This window comes from Pteropus medius, unplaced genomic scaffold, assembly GCF_902729225.1.
Source record: "Pteropus medius unplaced genomic scaffold, Ma_sr-lr_union100, whole genome shotgun sequence".
Taxonomy (NCBI): Eukaryota; Metazoa; Chordata; class Mammalia; order Chiroptera; family Pteropodidae; genus Pteropus; species Pteropus medius.
The window spans coordinates 10155794-10173122 of NW_024352787.1; the positions used below are offsets into that span (position 1 = coordinate 10155794).

The 17329-nt window shown below is 37.5% G+C and overlaps 1 protein-coding gene across 1 annotated transcript in view; it reads right to left on the reverse strand.

Annotated features, from left to right (window-relative positions):
• The window catches only part of FBXL13 (F-box and leucine rich repeat protein 13), a 260635-nt gene that overhangs the window by 89255 nt on the left and 154051 nt on the right, over positions 1-17329 (reverse strand). The window contains exons 13-15 of the mRNA XM_039848951.1: positions 9366-9464; positions 8981-9098; positions 8724-8886 (exon numbers count right to left, since the gene is read on the reverse strand). Of these exons, the coding sequence (XP_039704885.1) occupies positions 8724-8886; positions 8981-9098; positions 9366-9464 (380 nt within the window). The remainder of the gene's footprint in view (positions 1-8723; positions 8887-8980; positions 9099-9365; positions 9465-17329) is intronic.

The window sequence follows — 17329 nt, forward strand, 5'->3', positions numbered from 1 at the left end:
TGGCTCCCTAGCCCAGGTTTCGAGTACTGGGAAGAGATTCCTCACAACCTTTAGCTGTAAAAACCAGCAGAGATTGTGGCTGAGTGAGACAGATAGCAGATGAAGTCCTAAATTATCCTCTTAAAGGGACTGCATACAAAATTACTCACTGACAGACTCACTCGCTCTGAGCTCCAGAGTGGGGCAGCAGCTTGAAAAGAACGAGGGGCATATGGGAAGGAACTAAATTGTCTGGGTTCAGGGCGAGGGCTAAAGGGGCAGCTTTCTCTCAGACAGAACTGCTGTCAGAAGTCATTGTTCCTTTGTTAAATCCTCTACTCACCCAGCCTGCACAGGTGGATGCCATATCTGAGTCTCCATCAACATGGCTAAGACTGCTCATCCTGCCCTAGTGATTCCCTGAGATCCTACACCCAACTTGTGGGCCCATGCAAGCCACTTCTAGTGGCTTTTCCATACAAACAGCCTGTCTTGGCTATGCTGCATACTTTCCTAAAAGCTCTCAAAGATTCAGAAACCCCAAACAAGCAGCATCTGGCCTTGGCATGCCCTGTACCTTTTGCTAAGCATCCCCACCCCCAGAACTACTGGTTGCTGACTTCAGTTCACAGCATAGCCTCTTCCAGGCATCTCTGAGCCCAGCACAATTAGAAACCATTTACGGATCACTTTGTAGCTCTTACCAAGTGGTCCTGGGCAGGGCATAGGCAGTGGCTGAACTTGGCCTGCAACAGAGCCCCTCTCAAGAGGCCCCAGAACCAACACACCTTGTGGCCAGCTTCAGACCACACCAGAGCACCACCCAACCATTTTCACAAATGACATACCCAAAAGGCAGACTGGGCAAGCACCAGAGCCTTGCTAAAGCAAATCCTGATTCATAGGGTCAGCCACTGCACAAGAACCCCTCCGCTGTAGTCACAGCCAGTCCTCACAACCAATCAGCCAGAGGCGATCCTTCCCACTGATGTACAAATGGCAACCAAAGCTCAACTACAACAGGAGGGCAAATACAGCTCACATAAAGGACACAACTGGAGAACCCAGCTCAGGTGACCAGGGAAACTGTGTCACTGGGCCCATAGGATGCCTACTACATAAGGCCACCCATACTAAGACCGGAAGACATAGCAGCTCTACCTAATATGGAGAAACAAACACAGGGAGGCAACAAAAATGAGAAGACAAAGAAAGATGTCCCAAATGTAAGAACAAAACAAAACTCTAGAAAGAGAACTGAACAAAATGGAGACAAGCAACCTACCAATTGTAGAGTTCAAAGCATTGCTTTTAAGGATGTTTAATTACTTCAGTGAGAGCTTCAACAAAGAGACAGAAAGCAAAAATGGAGGCAGAAAACATAAAATGAACCAGTCAGAAATAAATACAATAACTAAAGTAAAAAATAGAGGGAATCAACAGTAGATTTGATGAGACAGAGCATCAAATCAGCAATGTGGAAGAAAAGGTAGCAGGAAACACCCAATTAGAACACCAAAAAGAATAAAAAATCAAAAAAAAACAGAGGATAGTTTAAGGGGCCTCTGGGACAACATCATGCATACCAACATTCACATCATTGGAGTACCAGAGGAGAAGAGAGAGCTCAAGGAATTGAGAATCTATTTGACTAAATAATGATGGAAAATTTTCCTAACTTGGGGAGGGAGATAAACATGTAAGTCCAGAAAGCTCAGAGTCCCAAACAAGATGAAACTAAAGAGGCCCACGCTTAGACATTATAATTAAAATGCTAAAGCTTAAAGACAAAGACAGAATCTTAAAAGCAGCAAGAGAAAAACAGTTACCTACAAGGAAGCTTCCATAAGACTGTCATCTGTTTTCTCAACAGAAACTTTGCAGGCCAGAAGGGTTTGTCATGAAATATTCAAAGTGTTGAAAAGCAAGGACCTACAACAAACTATCATTTGGAATCAAAGGATAGATAAAGACCTTCCCGGACAAGAAAAACTAAAGGGGTTCACCAACATGAAACAAGTATTACATGAAATGTTAAAGAAACTTCAAGAAGAAAAAAGAAAAAAAAGATTAAAAAAATATGAATAATAAAATGGCATACCTAGCAATGATTATTTTAATGTGAATGAGTAAATGCTCCAATCAAAAGACATAGGGTAGATGAATAGATAAGCTAATAAGACCCTTACATACGCTGCCTACAAGACTCACTTCAGATGGATACATACACATACTGAAAGTAAAGGGATGGAAAAAAGATATTTCATGAAAATGGAAATGAAAAAAAAAAAGCTGGGGTACCAATACTTATAGCAGACAAGTAGACTTTAAAACAGTCTATAACAAGAGACAAAGAAGGACCCAGTAATTCCACTCCTGGCTATTTATCCAAAGAAATCCAAAACACTACTCAGAAGGGACATGTGAACCTATATGTTCATTGTAGCATTATTTACAATAGCCAAGATATAAAGAGATGCCTGGATGAGTAGAACCTCATCCCTGCCCTTTAGGATTTTGTTTCATAGATAAAAAATTGAACATAAGGTATCTGAAGACTTAAATAAGCTGTGGGAAATTATTGTTAATAACTGTGATTTTAGTAATAACATTAAAATTGTAGACATCAATTAGCAAGGTTAGGTGAATCACTAACCTTTTATGAATTCTTTTTTTCTTAATATTTCCTAGATGCTTCCTTCAAACATATGAGATATAAAGGCAACTGATGGTGTTCGTCAGTGGATGAATGAATAAGGAAGAGGTGGTTCATATGTACAATGGAATATTAGCCTTAAAAAAAGGTTGAAATCTTGCTCTCTGCAATGACCTAGATAGACCTAGAGGGTATTGTGTTGAGTGGAATAAATCAGACAGAGAAAGGCAAATGTCATATGATTTCACTTACATGTGGAATCTAAAGAACAGGATAAATGAACAAACAAAACAAACAAACTCATAGATACAGAGAACATTTTGATAGTTGCTAGATAGTGGGAGTGGGGAATGGATGAAGTGGGGAGGAGATTAAAAGGATGTAGAGTATAGCATGGGAAATGTAATCAGTAGTACTGTAATAACTATGTATGCTGTTAGACGAGTACTGGATTTATTGAGGTGATGATCACTTCCTACGTTATATAAATGTCAAATCACTCTTGTACACTTGAACTTAATATGACATTATATGTCACTGTAATTGAAAAATAAACTATTTTTGAGAAGTTAGTTTTTTCAAAAAAATCTAGTTTTTTAAATATTTTTTTGCCTGCTCATATATCTGATTCCATTATTTATTTCTTCAAAATATCATATACGGTTACCTAATTTTCTACATTTGATAATAGGAATGATTTAAAGGTCAAATTTATTTTGTTGTTTCTAGTTGACTGTTTCTCATGGTGACTCATACCTTTGTACATTTGACGATCTTTAATTGTGAGCATCTATAAATTTGATCTTAGTCTATGGAAATTCTGAAGGCCAAACAGATGATGCTTTCGTCTAGAGAAGCTTTGAGCTAACTTACTCCAGAAACCTGGGTGCTACCTACCTGAGACTACTTTGTCCCCCTTGAAGAGGTCCAGGCCTTGCAGAACTCCTCTATCTTGAGTCTTGTTCAAAACTGATTGTCTCAATGGCAATGTTGAAAAGAACTTTCATGCTCAGAGCATCTCTTATCTTTTATGTTTGCTTAGTATTCACTATTTATCTCAAGGAGTCTGTTCATTGAGAGGGTGGTATAGAATCAGGTTATTGGATATTAGATATCTTATTCTTTGTGGGCTTGGCAGTGTATTGAAAATATGTTTCTTCAAAGATCTAAATTTTTTGTGGCAAAGAATCCTTTGAAATATTTTGTCAACTGCACTGCCGGAAGTAGAAAACCTCCATTTATTTTAAAATTAGTCACACTACAGAAGCCCGAGTTAAATATAAGAATGAAATTAAATCTTATTTCACATATCAATCCAGATAAGATTAGCTGTTACACACACACATGCACATATACATACAAATACACACATAGAATATACACACACACATTGTGCTTGCATCAGATGCCAGCTTGTTCATGAGTTTGCAGTCAAGATAATAGCTGGGGCTTTAGTCTTATGAAGGTTTGATTGAGGCTGGAGGGTCTACTTTCAAGCTCACACAGCTATTGGCAGGAGGCCCCAATTCCTTGCTGGCTGTTGTCTGAAAGCCTCATTTTCTAATCCATGTTTTTCCCATTTCAAATCCTATATTTCTCCTCATCCCAACCCATGATGCCTCCCCATCTTTTTTTTTCAATTAGTAGCAACATCCAATATTATTTTATATTAGTTTCAGGTTTACAGCATACTGGCCAGACATCCACACAATTTACAAGTGATCCCCCTGACCAGTCCAGCATCCACCCAGCACCACCCACAGTCACCATGATACCATTGACCATATTCCTCATGCTACATCCCCGAGACTGTTTTATAACTACCAATATGTACTTCTTAATCCCTTCACCTTTTTCATCCAGCCCCTCAACTCCCACTCCTATCTGGCCATCACCAGTTTGTTCTCTGTATCTATAAGTCTGTTTTCATTTTGTTCCTATTCCACATATAAGTGAAATCATATGGTATTTGTCTTTACCTGATTTATTTCACTTAGCATAATACCCTCTAGGTCCATATATGTCATTGCAAATGGTAAGATTTCATTTTTTATGGCTGAGTAATATTCCATTGTATAAATGTTCCTCCACTTTATCCAATTGTCTATTGGTAGGCTCTTAGGTTGCTTCATATCTTGGCTATGGTAAATAGCACTTCAGTGAACATAGGGAGGCATATATCTTTTCAAATTAGTGTTTTGGTTTTATTTGGATATCCATCCAGAAGTGCAATTGCTAGGTTATAAGGTAGTTCTATTTTTAATTTTTGAGGAAACTCCATACTGTTTTCCATAGTGGCTGTACAAATTTGCAATCCCACCAACAGTGCATGAGGGTTCACTTTTCTCCACTTCCTCACCAACACTTGCTTGTTGGTTTATTGATGATAGTCATTCTGGCAGGTGTGAGGTGATAACTCACTGTGGTTTTAATTTGCATTTCTTTGATGATTAGTGACTTGGAGTATTTTTTCATATGTTTATTGGCCATCTGTATGTCCTCCTTGGAGAAATGTCTATTCAAGTCCTTTGTCCATTTTTTAATTGGATTTTCTGTTTTTCGGGTGTTAAGTCATATGAGTCCTTTATAAATTTTGAATATTAACCCCTTATAAGATTATCATTGGCAAATATCTTCTTCTAGTTAGTAGGTTGTCCTTTTGTTTTGATGATGGTTTCCTTTAAGGTACAAAAACCTTTTAATTTGATGTAGTCTCATTTGTTTATTTTTCTTTTGCTTTTCTTGCTTGAGGTGAGATATCTAAAAAATATATTACTAAGAGCAATGTCAGAGTTTACTGCCTTTGTTCTCTTCTAGGAGTTTTATGGTTTGGAGGTCTAACATTTAAGTCTTAAATACATTTTGAGTTTATTCTTGTATATGGTGAAAGAAGGTGGTCTGTTTTTATTTTTCTGCATGTTATCTGTTTAGTTTTCCCCAAATCATTTATTGAATAGACTATCTTTAGGTCATTGTACATTCTTGCCACCTTCATCATAGATCTTCTTCTTCTTAAAGAAGTACCTTTAACATTTCTTGTAACACTCACTTGGTGGTAATGAATTCCTTTAGCTTTTTCCTGTCTGGGAAGCTCTTTATTTCACCTTCAATTTTATTTGATAGCCTTGTTTTGTAGAGTAGTCTTGGCTGCAGTTCCTTGCTTTTAATCACTTGGAATATTTCATGCCAATCCCTTCTGTCCCACAAAGTTCCTATTAAGAAATCAGACAGTCTTATGGGAGCTTCCTTGTAGGTAACTAATAATTTTTCTCTTGCTGTTTTTAAGATTCTCTCTTTGTCTGTAACCTTTGCCATTTTAATTATGATGCACCTTGATGTGGGTCTGTTTGGGTTCACCTTGTTTGAGATTGTCTGTCCTTCCTGGACTTATGCCTTTTTCCTTCACCAGGCCAGGGAAGTTTTCAGTCATTATTTCTTTAAATAATTTCTCAATCCCTTGCTTGCTTTCTTCTCCTTCTGGTACCCTTATGATGCAAATATTGTTTGCTGATGTTGTCCCAGAGGCCCCTTACACTATCCTCATTTTTTAAATTCTTTTTTCTTATTGCCGTTCCGATTGGATATTTCTGCTATCTTGTCTTCCAAATTGTTGATTTGATTCTCTGCTTCATTTGATCTACTGTTGATTTCTTCTAGTGTATTCTTCATTTCAATCATTGTATTCTTCATTTCTAATTGGTTCCTTTTTACGTTTTCTATTTCCTTGTTTATGCTTATTATCTCTTTGTTGAAGTTCTCACTGAGCTCATCTAGTCTTCCCCTAAGTTCATTGAGCATCCTTATAACCAGTGTTTTGAACTCTGCATCTGGTAGGTTGCTCTTCTCCATTTTATTTAGTTTTTTTTTTCTGGAGTTTTCTCCTGTTCTTTCATTTGCGATATGTTTCTTTGTTTTCTCATTTTAGTTGCCTCTTTGTGTTCTTTTCTATGTATTAGGTTGATCTGTTACATCTCCAAGTCTTAGCCAGGTGGCCTTATGTAGTAGGTGTCCTGTGTGGCCCAGTGCCACAGTCTCCCTGATTACTTGCACTGGATGCTCTGGGAGTGAGCCTTGTGTGGTTGTGTGTGCCCTCTTTTTGTAGTTGAGCCTTGATTATTGTTGGCTCATCAGTTTGTGGGATTGACTCTCAGGCTGACTGGCTGTGAAAATTGGCCACACCTACAATGTTATGAGCTGCTGTGTGGGGGCTAACCCCATGAAGTGAGGTTCCCCCCGCTGGGTTCATGTTACTATTGAGACCACTCTTTGGGTGTGCTGCTTGTAGGAGCTATTTGAGTGGTGCTCTGTTGAGGTATATAAAACAAGCCTCTGAGTGCATTGGTTCTGGCATCCCTTGAGAGGGGCTTCCATGCAGGCCAAGGTCAGTTGCTGCCTGTGACCAGCCCAGAGGTACCTGGTAGGAGCTACAAAGCCATCTGTTTTTGGTTGCTGCCTGAGTTGGACCTAGAAGTATGTGGGAGAGGCCACATGGTGAATTGAGGCAGACTGCCAATAGTACTGGGCCTGTGTTGCAGCTTAGCAAAAGGCCCAGGGCGCCCCCAGTCCTGAGACTGCCTGCCATAAGGCTCAGTAGCTGAATGAACCTCAGAGGTACCAGAACTGGATGAGGCGGCGTTTCAGGGAGTCACCAGGTTGGGGCGAGTGGTGTTTCCCAGGTTGGCACAGATTCAGATTTATCTCCAGTCATGAGCCTGCGGCCACTTTCAAAAGTCTCGGCTTACACCGAGACCAGCCATTGCCCACCTCGGGCCTGCAGAGCCCCAAAAGTTGTTCAAGAAATACTGCAGGGGCTGGTTGCCCACCACTGAAAGTATTTCCTAAGGTGCTTTGTTGGCCTATCAATTGCTACAAAGGAATCTCCTGCTGAGAGTGTGGAGTAGAGCTGATTGCCCGGTAACCACTCAAAATTGCCACAAGCTATTCTCAAGTTGGGTGGGTCAAGGTCTTAGGGAATCATTGGGATGAAGCGGGCCAATGCAGATTCAGAATTGGCCATGTAGGGAGAGGGTTCAACATGGGCTAGAAGGCACTGGCCTGCAGGCTACACAAAAGAAGGGCTCAACAAAGGGACAATGGCAGCTGTTCCTCCAGCCATCGCCCTGAAGCCACACGACTCAGTCTTTCCCTCTAGTCCTGGCACTTTCAAAGCTGTTGTCCCTCTGCCAGAGTCTAGAGTGAGCGCCTGTGAGTGAGTGAGTCTATGTGTGGGCCCTTTAAGGGAATGCCTGGATATCCAACTGCCTTCTGTCTCACCTTGATGGCTGGAATCCCCAATGATTTTCACAGTCAGATTTTGTGGAGACTCTTCTTTCCTGCACTGGGAGCCTGGGTTGGGGAGCCCTGGTGTGTGGCTGGGGCCTCTTGCTTCTCTGGAGGGGATGCCTCCCTATCTTAATAATAGGGAACATAGGTTAAGATTTTGTGTAGCTTAGCTTATTACTCTGACTTGTCTTATGTTTCTCCAAATATTAACCAACTTCGTTGTGACTCAAATGCTGTTATGCAATCATCTGGCTCTATAATACTATAAGAAATCTACATAGGCAAGAGAAGAAGACGAGATTTCAGCAAGAATTTGATCCTTGCCCACCTGAGAATACCAGAATAGAAACTCAATAGTAGCCCAACTGAAAAAAAGGTTTCATAAGAATTTGTCATCTGTCCATCTGTCAGCAACTTCACACAGAGGAGAAATCTAACCAGTACCCGATAGGAAACCCTTCGGTAAGCAAGTCAGAAAGTCCATTTGGGAAAAGATCTTCCGCCTGAAACAACTGAGAGAACACTCACTAGGAAGGATAGCCCATAAGCATTTTTTGTGATTTCGTTTATCTTAGAAGGGTCTGAGATTTCACACATTCTGAGTTTTCCCTAACAATCTCCCTGCACCCCAAGTAGCCATTCTGGCTTGGGTGCCCCTCCTATATGTTACCACAGAACTCTACACTTACCTCCACTTGGGCTCCTAACTTTCATGTTACTTGACCAACCAATGAGCTCCTTAAAGAGGCCTGGCATATTCCAGATTTTTAGTGTTTCTTGAATATACGACTGAATGATTCATTACCTTACACAATTTGCCAAATTCAATACAGTAAGTTGCTTCAAAGGCGCGAGGGACTTGAGGCTACCATCTGTTATTCCCTTGCAGTCCACCATGTAAATGTGACTAATATTTGGATAACGCTTGTCTATAAATCTGAAGCATGCATCAGTAATTCTTTTATTTCCTGTTTTTTTAAAAAAGGAGAAAAGACAAGTATTGTATTTGAATCTACACAAGAGTAAAAGTTAATGCTGAACTACATTTTTAATATCACAGACCTTCAAATCGAATCTTTCTGAGGTTACAAGTTGAAAGAGCTTTGAAAGTACAATCGGAGATATGTGGTGCACCAATGAAAATTATTGATGTAATACGAGGACATTTTTCAACTAAAGCCTTTAAAAGAAAAAAGATGATTAAATTAACCACAGTATAAATATAGCAAAGTAATGAGGTCATTTTTTTCTCTCAATATTTTCAGAAACAGATACATTAACTATCAAATTTTCCAAATTTTAAAGAAAATGTGTGTGTGCATAAGTTTTTAAATGATTTTCTTACTATAAAAAAAACTGAAATGAAAAGCCTATTCTTAAATAATTCAAGCCACAGAAAATTCCATCTAATGGGACTGAGAAGAAAATGTACTTTCTAGCTACCTACTTTTACACAGTTGTCCGTCAGAGTTGGCATGTCATTGATGGTCAGATGCATAATTCCAGTGCAGCTGTTTGCAATGTTCTTGAAGCCTTGGACTGAAATCTGAATTGTACAGAGTATGTGAAAATGAAGGGAGAACCCAAATCTAATAAAACTCTAAGGTAGTAATAATCAAAGATATGTCTTGATTTTGCTACTATGTTTTAAAATTGAAACCATAAAATATCACAGACATAAGAGGGAAATAAAGATTTCTTCCTTTATTATTTAACTTTATATGTATATATTGTGAATTGATCACTGCAATACGTCTAGTTATTTAATTTTTTGAGGTAAAATTCACATAACATAAAATTAATTACTTAAGTAAGCCATTTAACCATTAATAATTTTGTGAACTGAAACCTCTATCTAGTACTAAAACATTTTATCATCTTAAAAGGAAACCTTATGCCTATTAAGCAGTTGCTCCCCGTACTCGCCTTCTCCCAGCCTTGGTAATCACTAACCTGCGTTATGTCTCTATTGATTTATCTATTCTAAATATTTTCTACAAGGGGAATTATACACTATGTCACCTTTCATGTCTAGTTTCCTTCACTTTGCATGCTTTTGAGGTTCATCCATGGTGTAGCATGTATCAGTACCTTATTTGTTTTTATGGTTGAATAATGTAGATATGTCACATTTTGTATATTCATTCATCTGTTGATGGATATTTGGGTTGTTTCCATATTTTGGATATTTTGAATATTGCTAATATGAACATGTGTGTACATCTATTTTTTTGAGTACCAGTTTTTAAATCTTTTGGGTATATATCTAGGAGTAGAATTTCTGGGTCATATGGTAATTTTATGTTCAACTTTTTAAGGAACTGCCAAAATGTTTTCTACAGTGGCTGCACCATTTTACGTCCCCACCAACAATCTGAGGATTCCAATTTCTCCACATCTTTGCCAACACTTATTTTCCATTTTTCCATATTTTTCTTTTCTAAAAATTTTAGTGGGTTTAAAGTAGAACCTCATTGTAATTTTGATTTGCATCTCCCTAATGAGTAATAATATGGAGCATCTTTTTATGTACTTATTAGTCATTTATAAATCTTTTGAGAAATGTCTGTTCAAGTCATTTGTCTATTTTTAAATTGGGTTATTTGTCTTTTTGTTGTTGAGTTGTAAGAGTTCCTTGTATATTCTGGATACTAGACCCTTAGACATATGATTTGCAAATATCTTTTCCCATTCTTTAAGTTGTCTTTTTGGTTTTTAAATAATGTCTTTTGATATACAAGTTTTTAATTTTGATGGAGTTCAATTTATCTACTTTTCTTTTGTGGCTCATGCTTTTGGTGTCATAGTTAAGAATCCAATGCCAAATCCAAGGTCATGAAGATTTACCCTCAGTGTTTTCCTCTAAATTTTATCATCTTAGTTCTTATAATTAAGGCATTGGTCCACCTTGAGTTAATTTTTTTAGAATTTTATTAAATTTATTGGGGTGGCATTAGTTAATAAAATTTTATAGGTTTCAAGTGGACAATAATATATCACATATATTACATTGTTTACCTTCTAAAGTCAAATTTTCTTCCATCACCTTATATTTGACCCCCTTTACCTTTCCCCTCCCCTCCTTTCCCTCTATTAACCACTAAACTTTGTCTGTGTTGATGAGTTTTTGTTTGTCTTGCTCATCTGTTGCATTCAGTTTTATATCCCACCTATAAGTAAAATCATATGATTCTCAACTTTTGCTGTCTGACCTATTTAGCTTAGCATGATAATTTTAAGACATTTTATCCATAAAGATATATGCACCCCATTGTCGTTTGCAGCTTTATTCACGGTGGCCAAAACATCCAAAGTGTTCTTCAATATATGATTGGATAAAGAAGATGTGGTGCATATGTATAATGGAATATTACTCAACTTCAAGAAAAGATGATATATTGCCATTTGTGACAACACAGATAGATCTTGAGATTATCATGAGCTAAACAAATGAGTTAACTTTGGTATATGGTGTGAGGTAGGGGTCCAACTTTATATTTTTATATGAAAATATCCAGTTGCCCAGCACCAATTGTTGAAAAGAGTAATCTTTCCCTTATTGAATGGTCATGGCACCATTGCCAAAACTCAATTGGATCACTTTGTGAATTGTATAAATGTCTAATCATTGTGCTTTACACTTAAAACTAATATAAAATAAAATTTTTAAAAACTCAACTGACCATAAAAGTATAGATTTTTTTTCCTGGACTGTCAATCCTATTTCATTGATCTATATGTCTATCCTTATGCCAATAGCACATTGTTTTGATTGTTGTAGGTTTGTAGTACTAATTTCTTTCTTTCAACTATCATTATATATATTAATAGAAGCAATAGAGGTGGAGAGTGTCAAAATAATAAATGATTGAAAGATCAGATATATTTGTCTATGATGAATTACATTAAAATAACCTGTCATTTAGTCTCCATTTCCTATAGCAAATGACAATGGATAGGAAATCAGACAATGTTCAGATTCAGTAAGGGAAACTGAGACTCTATCCAGGAACAGACATTAGAGGGCACTCCCCTGCAGAGTCATCTTCACAATGGCATGACAGGGAAAATGAGAGACAGCAGCTACAGTGGACCTCTTGGGAGATCTTTGGAGACTCATGTGTGCTATCTCTCACTAAAGATAACTTCCAAGATTCTGGCATTAGAGCCTCCAACTACTGGAAAAGGACTAGCCAAAAATTAGAAACTGAGTGTCACATTCTCAGAAGAACCACAGCTAATCTCAAATGTCACTTCTTCAGGAAGTGTCCCTGACCCTTAGATTAGACCAGGTTGTTGTTATACACTTATAGCATCATGCACCATAACTAGGATTATATTAATTTTATTAGTTGTTGAACTAAGTTCCCTATATCCCAGTTTTCAGTAGGGCGCTTATAGCATCCATTGAGTAGATAACCAAGTAATATTATCACATAAATAAGTGGGAAAATGTATGAATGAATTATGGGAACCATGTGTATTGGGTAAGTTCTGCTGCCTAGCAGATACTAACATTGTGAACACCAAGTCAAAGGTCAAGGGAAGCCCTTGAAAGCAAGGGGCTGAGCATGCAAGCTTGAGTTTTTGCAGAAACCAAACCCTCAGATACCAATATATTTGGTGTTATGATCTGAATGTTTGTATCCCCCAAAAATTCATATGTTATAATCCTAAACTCCCAAGGAAATTTTATTAGGAGATGGATCCTATGGGAGATAATATTGGACTCTTGCCCTCATGAATGGAAATAATATGCAGATAAAAGAGTTCCCAGAGAGATCCCCTTACCCTTCTACCATGTAAGGTTACAGCAACAAGGTGCTATCTATGAACCAAGAAGTGGACCCTCACTAAACAGTAAATCTGTCAGTGCCATGATCTTGGACTTCCGAGCCTCTAGGCTGTGAGAAATAAATATCTGTTTTTTATAAGCTACTCAGTGTATGGTATTGTGTTATAGCAACCTGAATGGACCAAGATATTTGGACAACTCTTTCTAAAGAGCTTTTGGGAAATATGTTTCTAAAGCCTGAACAATGTATCTATTTTTGTCCAGGATTTTTTTTTGATAAAATTGTTATAAGGATATAATGCTTGACATGGAGATTGATATACAAGGTGTTCATTGCAAAATTTCATAATGTTGAAAAAATTATACCAAACTAAAATTCCAATGATGAGAAATGTTTTAACTAAACTATGGCAATTCCTATGATAAAATGAAATACAGTTACTACAAATAATGTTTTAGGAGAATGATTGATATCATGATAGAGCTTAAATGAAAAAGTTGGTTACATAATCTGTGCTACTCAAAATGTGGTCTGTAGACCAGTAGCATAGGCATTTCCAGGGAGGTTGTTAGAAATGCAGAATCTCAATCTACCACCTACTGACCCAGAGGCTGCACTTGAACAAAATTCCCAGGTGATTTGCATGCACATTATAGTTTGAGAAGTGCTAATGCAAAGGAAATGAGTGAGCAAAAGAAAAGAAAGTATATTAGTCAGGGTTCTCCAGAAAAACAGAAACAAAACCAGTAGGAAATATATATGTATATATGTGATTCATTTTAAGGACTCGACTCATGTGACTCTGACAGCTGGCAGGTCCAAAATCTATAAAGCAGATGGAAGGCTAGAAATTTAGAGGAGAGTAGCTGTTGCACTCTTGAGTCTGAAATCTGCAGGCTGAAATTTGGGCACGGATTCTAAGTTTCAGCCTTGTAGCACAATTGCTTCTTTTTTGAGAAACCTCAGTCTTGAGTTCAGATGAGGCCTACCCACATTATGGAGGGCGGTCTGCTTTACTCAAAGTTTACTGATTTAAATGCTTAGCACTTCTAAAAAATACCTTCACCACAACCTCTACACAGGTGTTTGATCAAACAACTGGGCCCCATTGCATAGCCAAGTCGACACACAAAATTAACCATTATAGTAGGAAATATATCAAAATGTTACAATGGTCATCTCTAAAGAGTGTATAGTTTCTGTGTTTTTCACACTTTCTACAACAACCAAGTAATATCTAAAAGGAGAAACAGAAAAAGGCAGCATTAGGAAGCCCTTTTGGGAAAAGGAAGCATCAGGAAGTCCTAAGGCAATTTTTGAACCATCTGTTGCTATGAACTTCTCCTTGCAGGGAAATATTAACTACAGATTCTGGAGAGCTCTGCATTTAACCCTTTTACTACAATCCCTGACTCTTCATTGTAAGCCTAAGTTGGACCCTCCTACTTAGAACAGCATCTTTTCACCTTTGTTTTAAGATCTTGACAGACCAGCCTGTGTCACTGAGCCCTTAGTATTTGAGCACTGTGTAATGCACAATGGCAATCTAGAGCTTTTAGTCTTGAGCCAATTCCTCTAAGATAAAATATCTAGATGTTTCTTTCACACTGACAGTGAGGGAAAAGTGGCTCCACTAGTAACATCTAGGCACTGGTCTAACTGTGGATATAGTACAGAATACAGGCATATCTCTGAGATATTGTGAGTCCAGTTCCAGACCACTGCAATAAAGAGAATATCACAAAAAAGTGAGTCAGAAATTTTTTTGTTTCCCAGTGCATATAAGTTATATTCATATTATGCTATAGTCTATTAAGTGTAAAATAGCATTATGTTTAAAAACAATGTACATATCTTAACTAAAAGAATATTTTATTGCTAAGAAATGCTAACCATCATCTGAGCCTTCAGCGAGGCATATCATTTTTGCTGGTGGAAGGTCTTGCCTAGATGCTGATGGCTGCTGATTGATGAGGATTGTCGTTGCTTAAGATTATCGTTGGGGTGGCTGTGGTAATTTCTTAAACTAAGACATTGACAACAATAAAATTTGCCTCATTGATTGACTCTTTCTTTCCTGAATGATGTCTCTGTAGCGTGCAATACTGTTTGGTAACATTTTACCCATAGCAGAACTTTCAAAATTGGAGTCAATCTTCTCAAAGCCACTGCTTTATCCTCTAAGTGTATATCATATTCTAAACCCTTTGTTGTCATTTCAACGGTCTTCACAACATTTTCACCAGGAGTAGTTTCCATCTCAAGAAACCACTTTCTTTGCACATCCATAAGAAACAACTCCTGATCTGTTTAAGTTTTATCATGAGATTCAAGCAATTCAGTCACATGTTCAGGTTCTACTTCTAATTCAAATTATCTTGCTATTTCCATCACATCTGCTGTTAGCTTTCCCACTAAAGTCTTAACCCCTCAAAATTATCCATGAGAGTTGGAATCAAATTCTTTCAAACTCCTGTTAATGTTGATATTTGAACTCTTCCTGTGAATCATAAATGCTCTTAATGGCATCTAGAATGGGGAATCTTTTTCAGAAAGTTTTCAATTTACTCTGCCCAGACCCATCAGAGGAATCACTCTGTATGGCAGCTATAGTCTTATAAAATGTATTTCTTAAGTAATAAGACTTGAAAGTCAAAAATACTCCTTGGTCCATGGGCTAAGAATGGGTGTTATGTTAGTGGGTATGAAAACAACATTAATCTTGGTTTATATCTCCATCAGAGCTCTTGGGTGATCATGTAAATTGTCAATGAGCAGTAATATTTTTAAAGGAATCTCTTTTTCTGAACAGTAAGTCTCAACAGTAGGCTTAAAATATTCGTTAAACCATGCTGTCAACAGATGTACTCTCATCGAGGCTTTGTTGTTTCATTTATAGAGCACAGACAGAGTAGATTTAGCATAATTCTTAAGGGCCCTAGGAGCATTGGCTTCAACCTAAAGTCACCAGCTGCATTAGTCCCTAACAAGTGAGTTAGCCTGTCCTTTGAAGCTTTGAAGCTAGGCATTGACTTCTCCTCTCTAGCTATTAAAGTCCTAGATGGCGTCTTCTTCCAATACAAAGCTGTTTGATCTACATTAAAAATCTGTTTTTTAGTGTTGCCATCTTCATTAACTATCTTAGTTGAATCTTCTGGATAACCTGCTGCAGCTTCTACATCAGCACTTGTTGATTTACCTTATACTTTTATGTTATGAAGATGGCTTCTCTCCTTAAACCTCAGGAACCAACTTCTGCTAGCTTCAAATTTTTCTTTTGCAGTTTCCTCACCTCTCTCAGTCTTTGTAGAATTGAAAATAGTTAGGGCCTTGCTCTGGATTAGGCTTTGGTTTAAGGGAATAGTGTGGCTGGTTTGATCTTCTTTCCAGATCACTAAAACTTGTTCCATATCAACAATATAAGGCTGTTTTGTTTTCTTTAATCATTCCTGTGTTCACTGGAGTAACACTTTTAATTTCCTTCAAGAACTTTTCCTTTGTATTTACAACTTGGCTGTTTGGCACAAGAGGCCTAGCTTTCAGCCTGTATTGCCTTTTGATATGCCTTCCTCACTAAGCTAAATTATTCCTAGCTTTTGATATAAAGTGACAGATGTGTGACTCTTCCTTTCACTTGAACACTTAGAGGCCATTGTAGGGTTATTAATTGGTCTAATTTAAATATTGATGTGTATAAAGGTATAAGGAGACCCCAGGAGAGGGAGAGAGATAGGGAAATGGCCTGTTGGTGGAGCAGTCAGAACACGTACGACATATATTGATTAAGTTTGCCATTTTGTATAGGTGTGATTCATGGTGCCCCAAAACAACTGCAATAGTAATATCAAAGATCACTGATTACAAATCACCATAATAAATATAATAATAATGAAAAAAGTATGAAGTATTGTGAGAATTACCAAAATGTGACACAGGGACACAAAGTGAGCAAATATTGTTAGAATAATGGAACCAATAGACTTGCTGATACAGGGTTTCCACAAACATTCAATTTGTAAAATGCACAATATCTACAAAGTGTAATTTAAGCAAAGCACAATAAAACGAGATACACCTGTATTAGTCTCCCAGAGATATAAAACCACTCTACAACTCAGTCCAATTTCCATTTCAGAATATTGTGAGTCTCCTAACATCCCACCAGGGCATCTACAGAAATACAGAAAAACATGACCTCTCACCACACTATCGAACACAAAAATTGACAATTAACTCAATGACAGAATATGGGAATGATATTCTTTACCTGCAAAGGTTAAAGAACTGGATTGAGAAAACAGATAAGTCAGGGTGTGGGAGGTAGGCCCTCTCACACACTGCTAGTTGGAAGTGGAAGCTGTGACATCCCTCTAGAAAGAAAATAGGCAGTAGACAGTAGGCATCAAATGCTTAAAAAGTATTTACACTCTTTCGACCAGTAATTCCCCACTAGAACCTTATCATTATTACTAACAGATATTGAATATTTTGTATATGACAGGCATTGTTCTAAGGGCTTTCCATGTATGATGTCTTATTACATTCTTACAATATACTGTTTTCATAAGGAAATATTTATATAGACAATGTATTATTGTAGAATTTATTACAATAG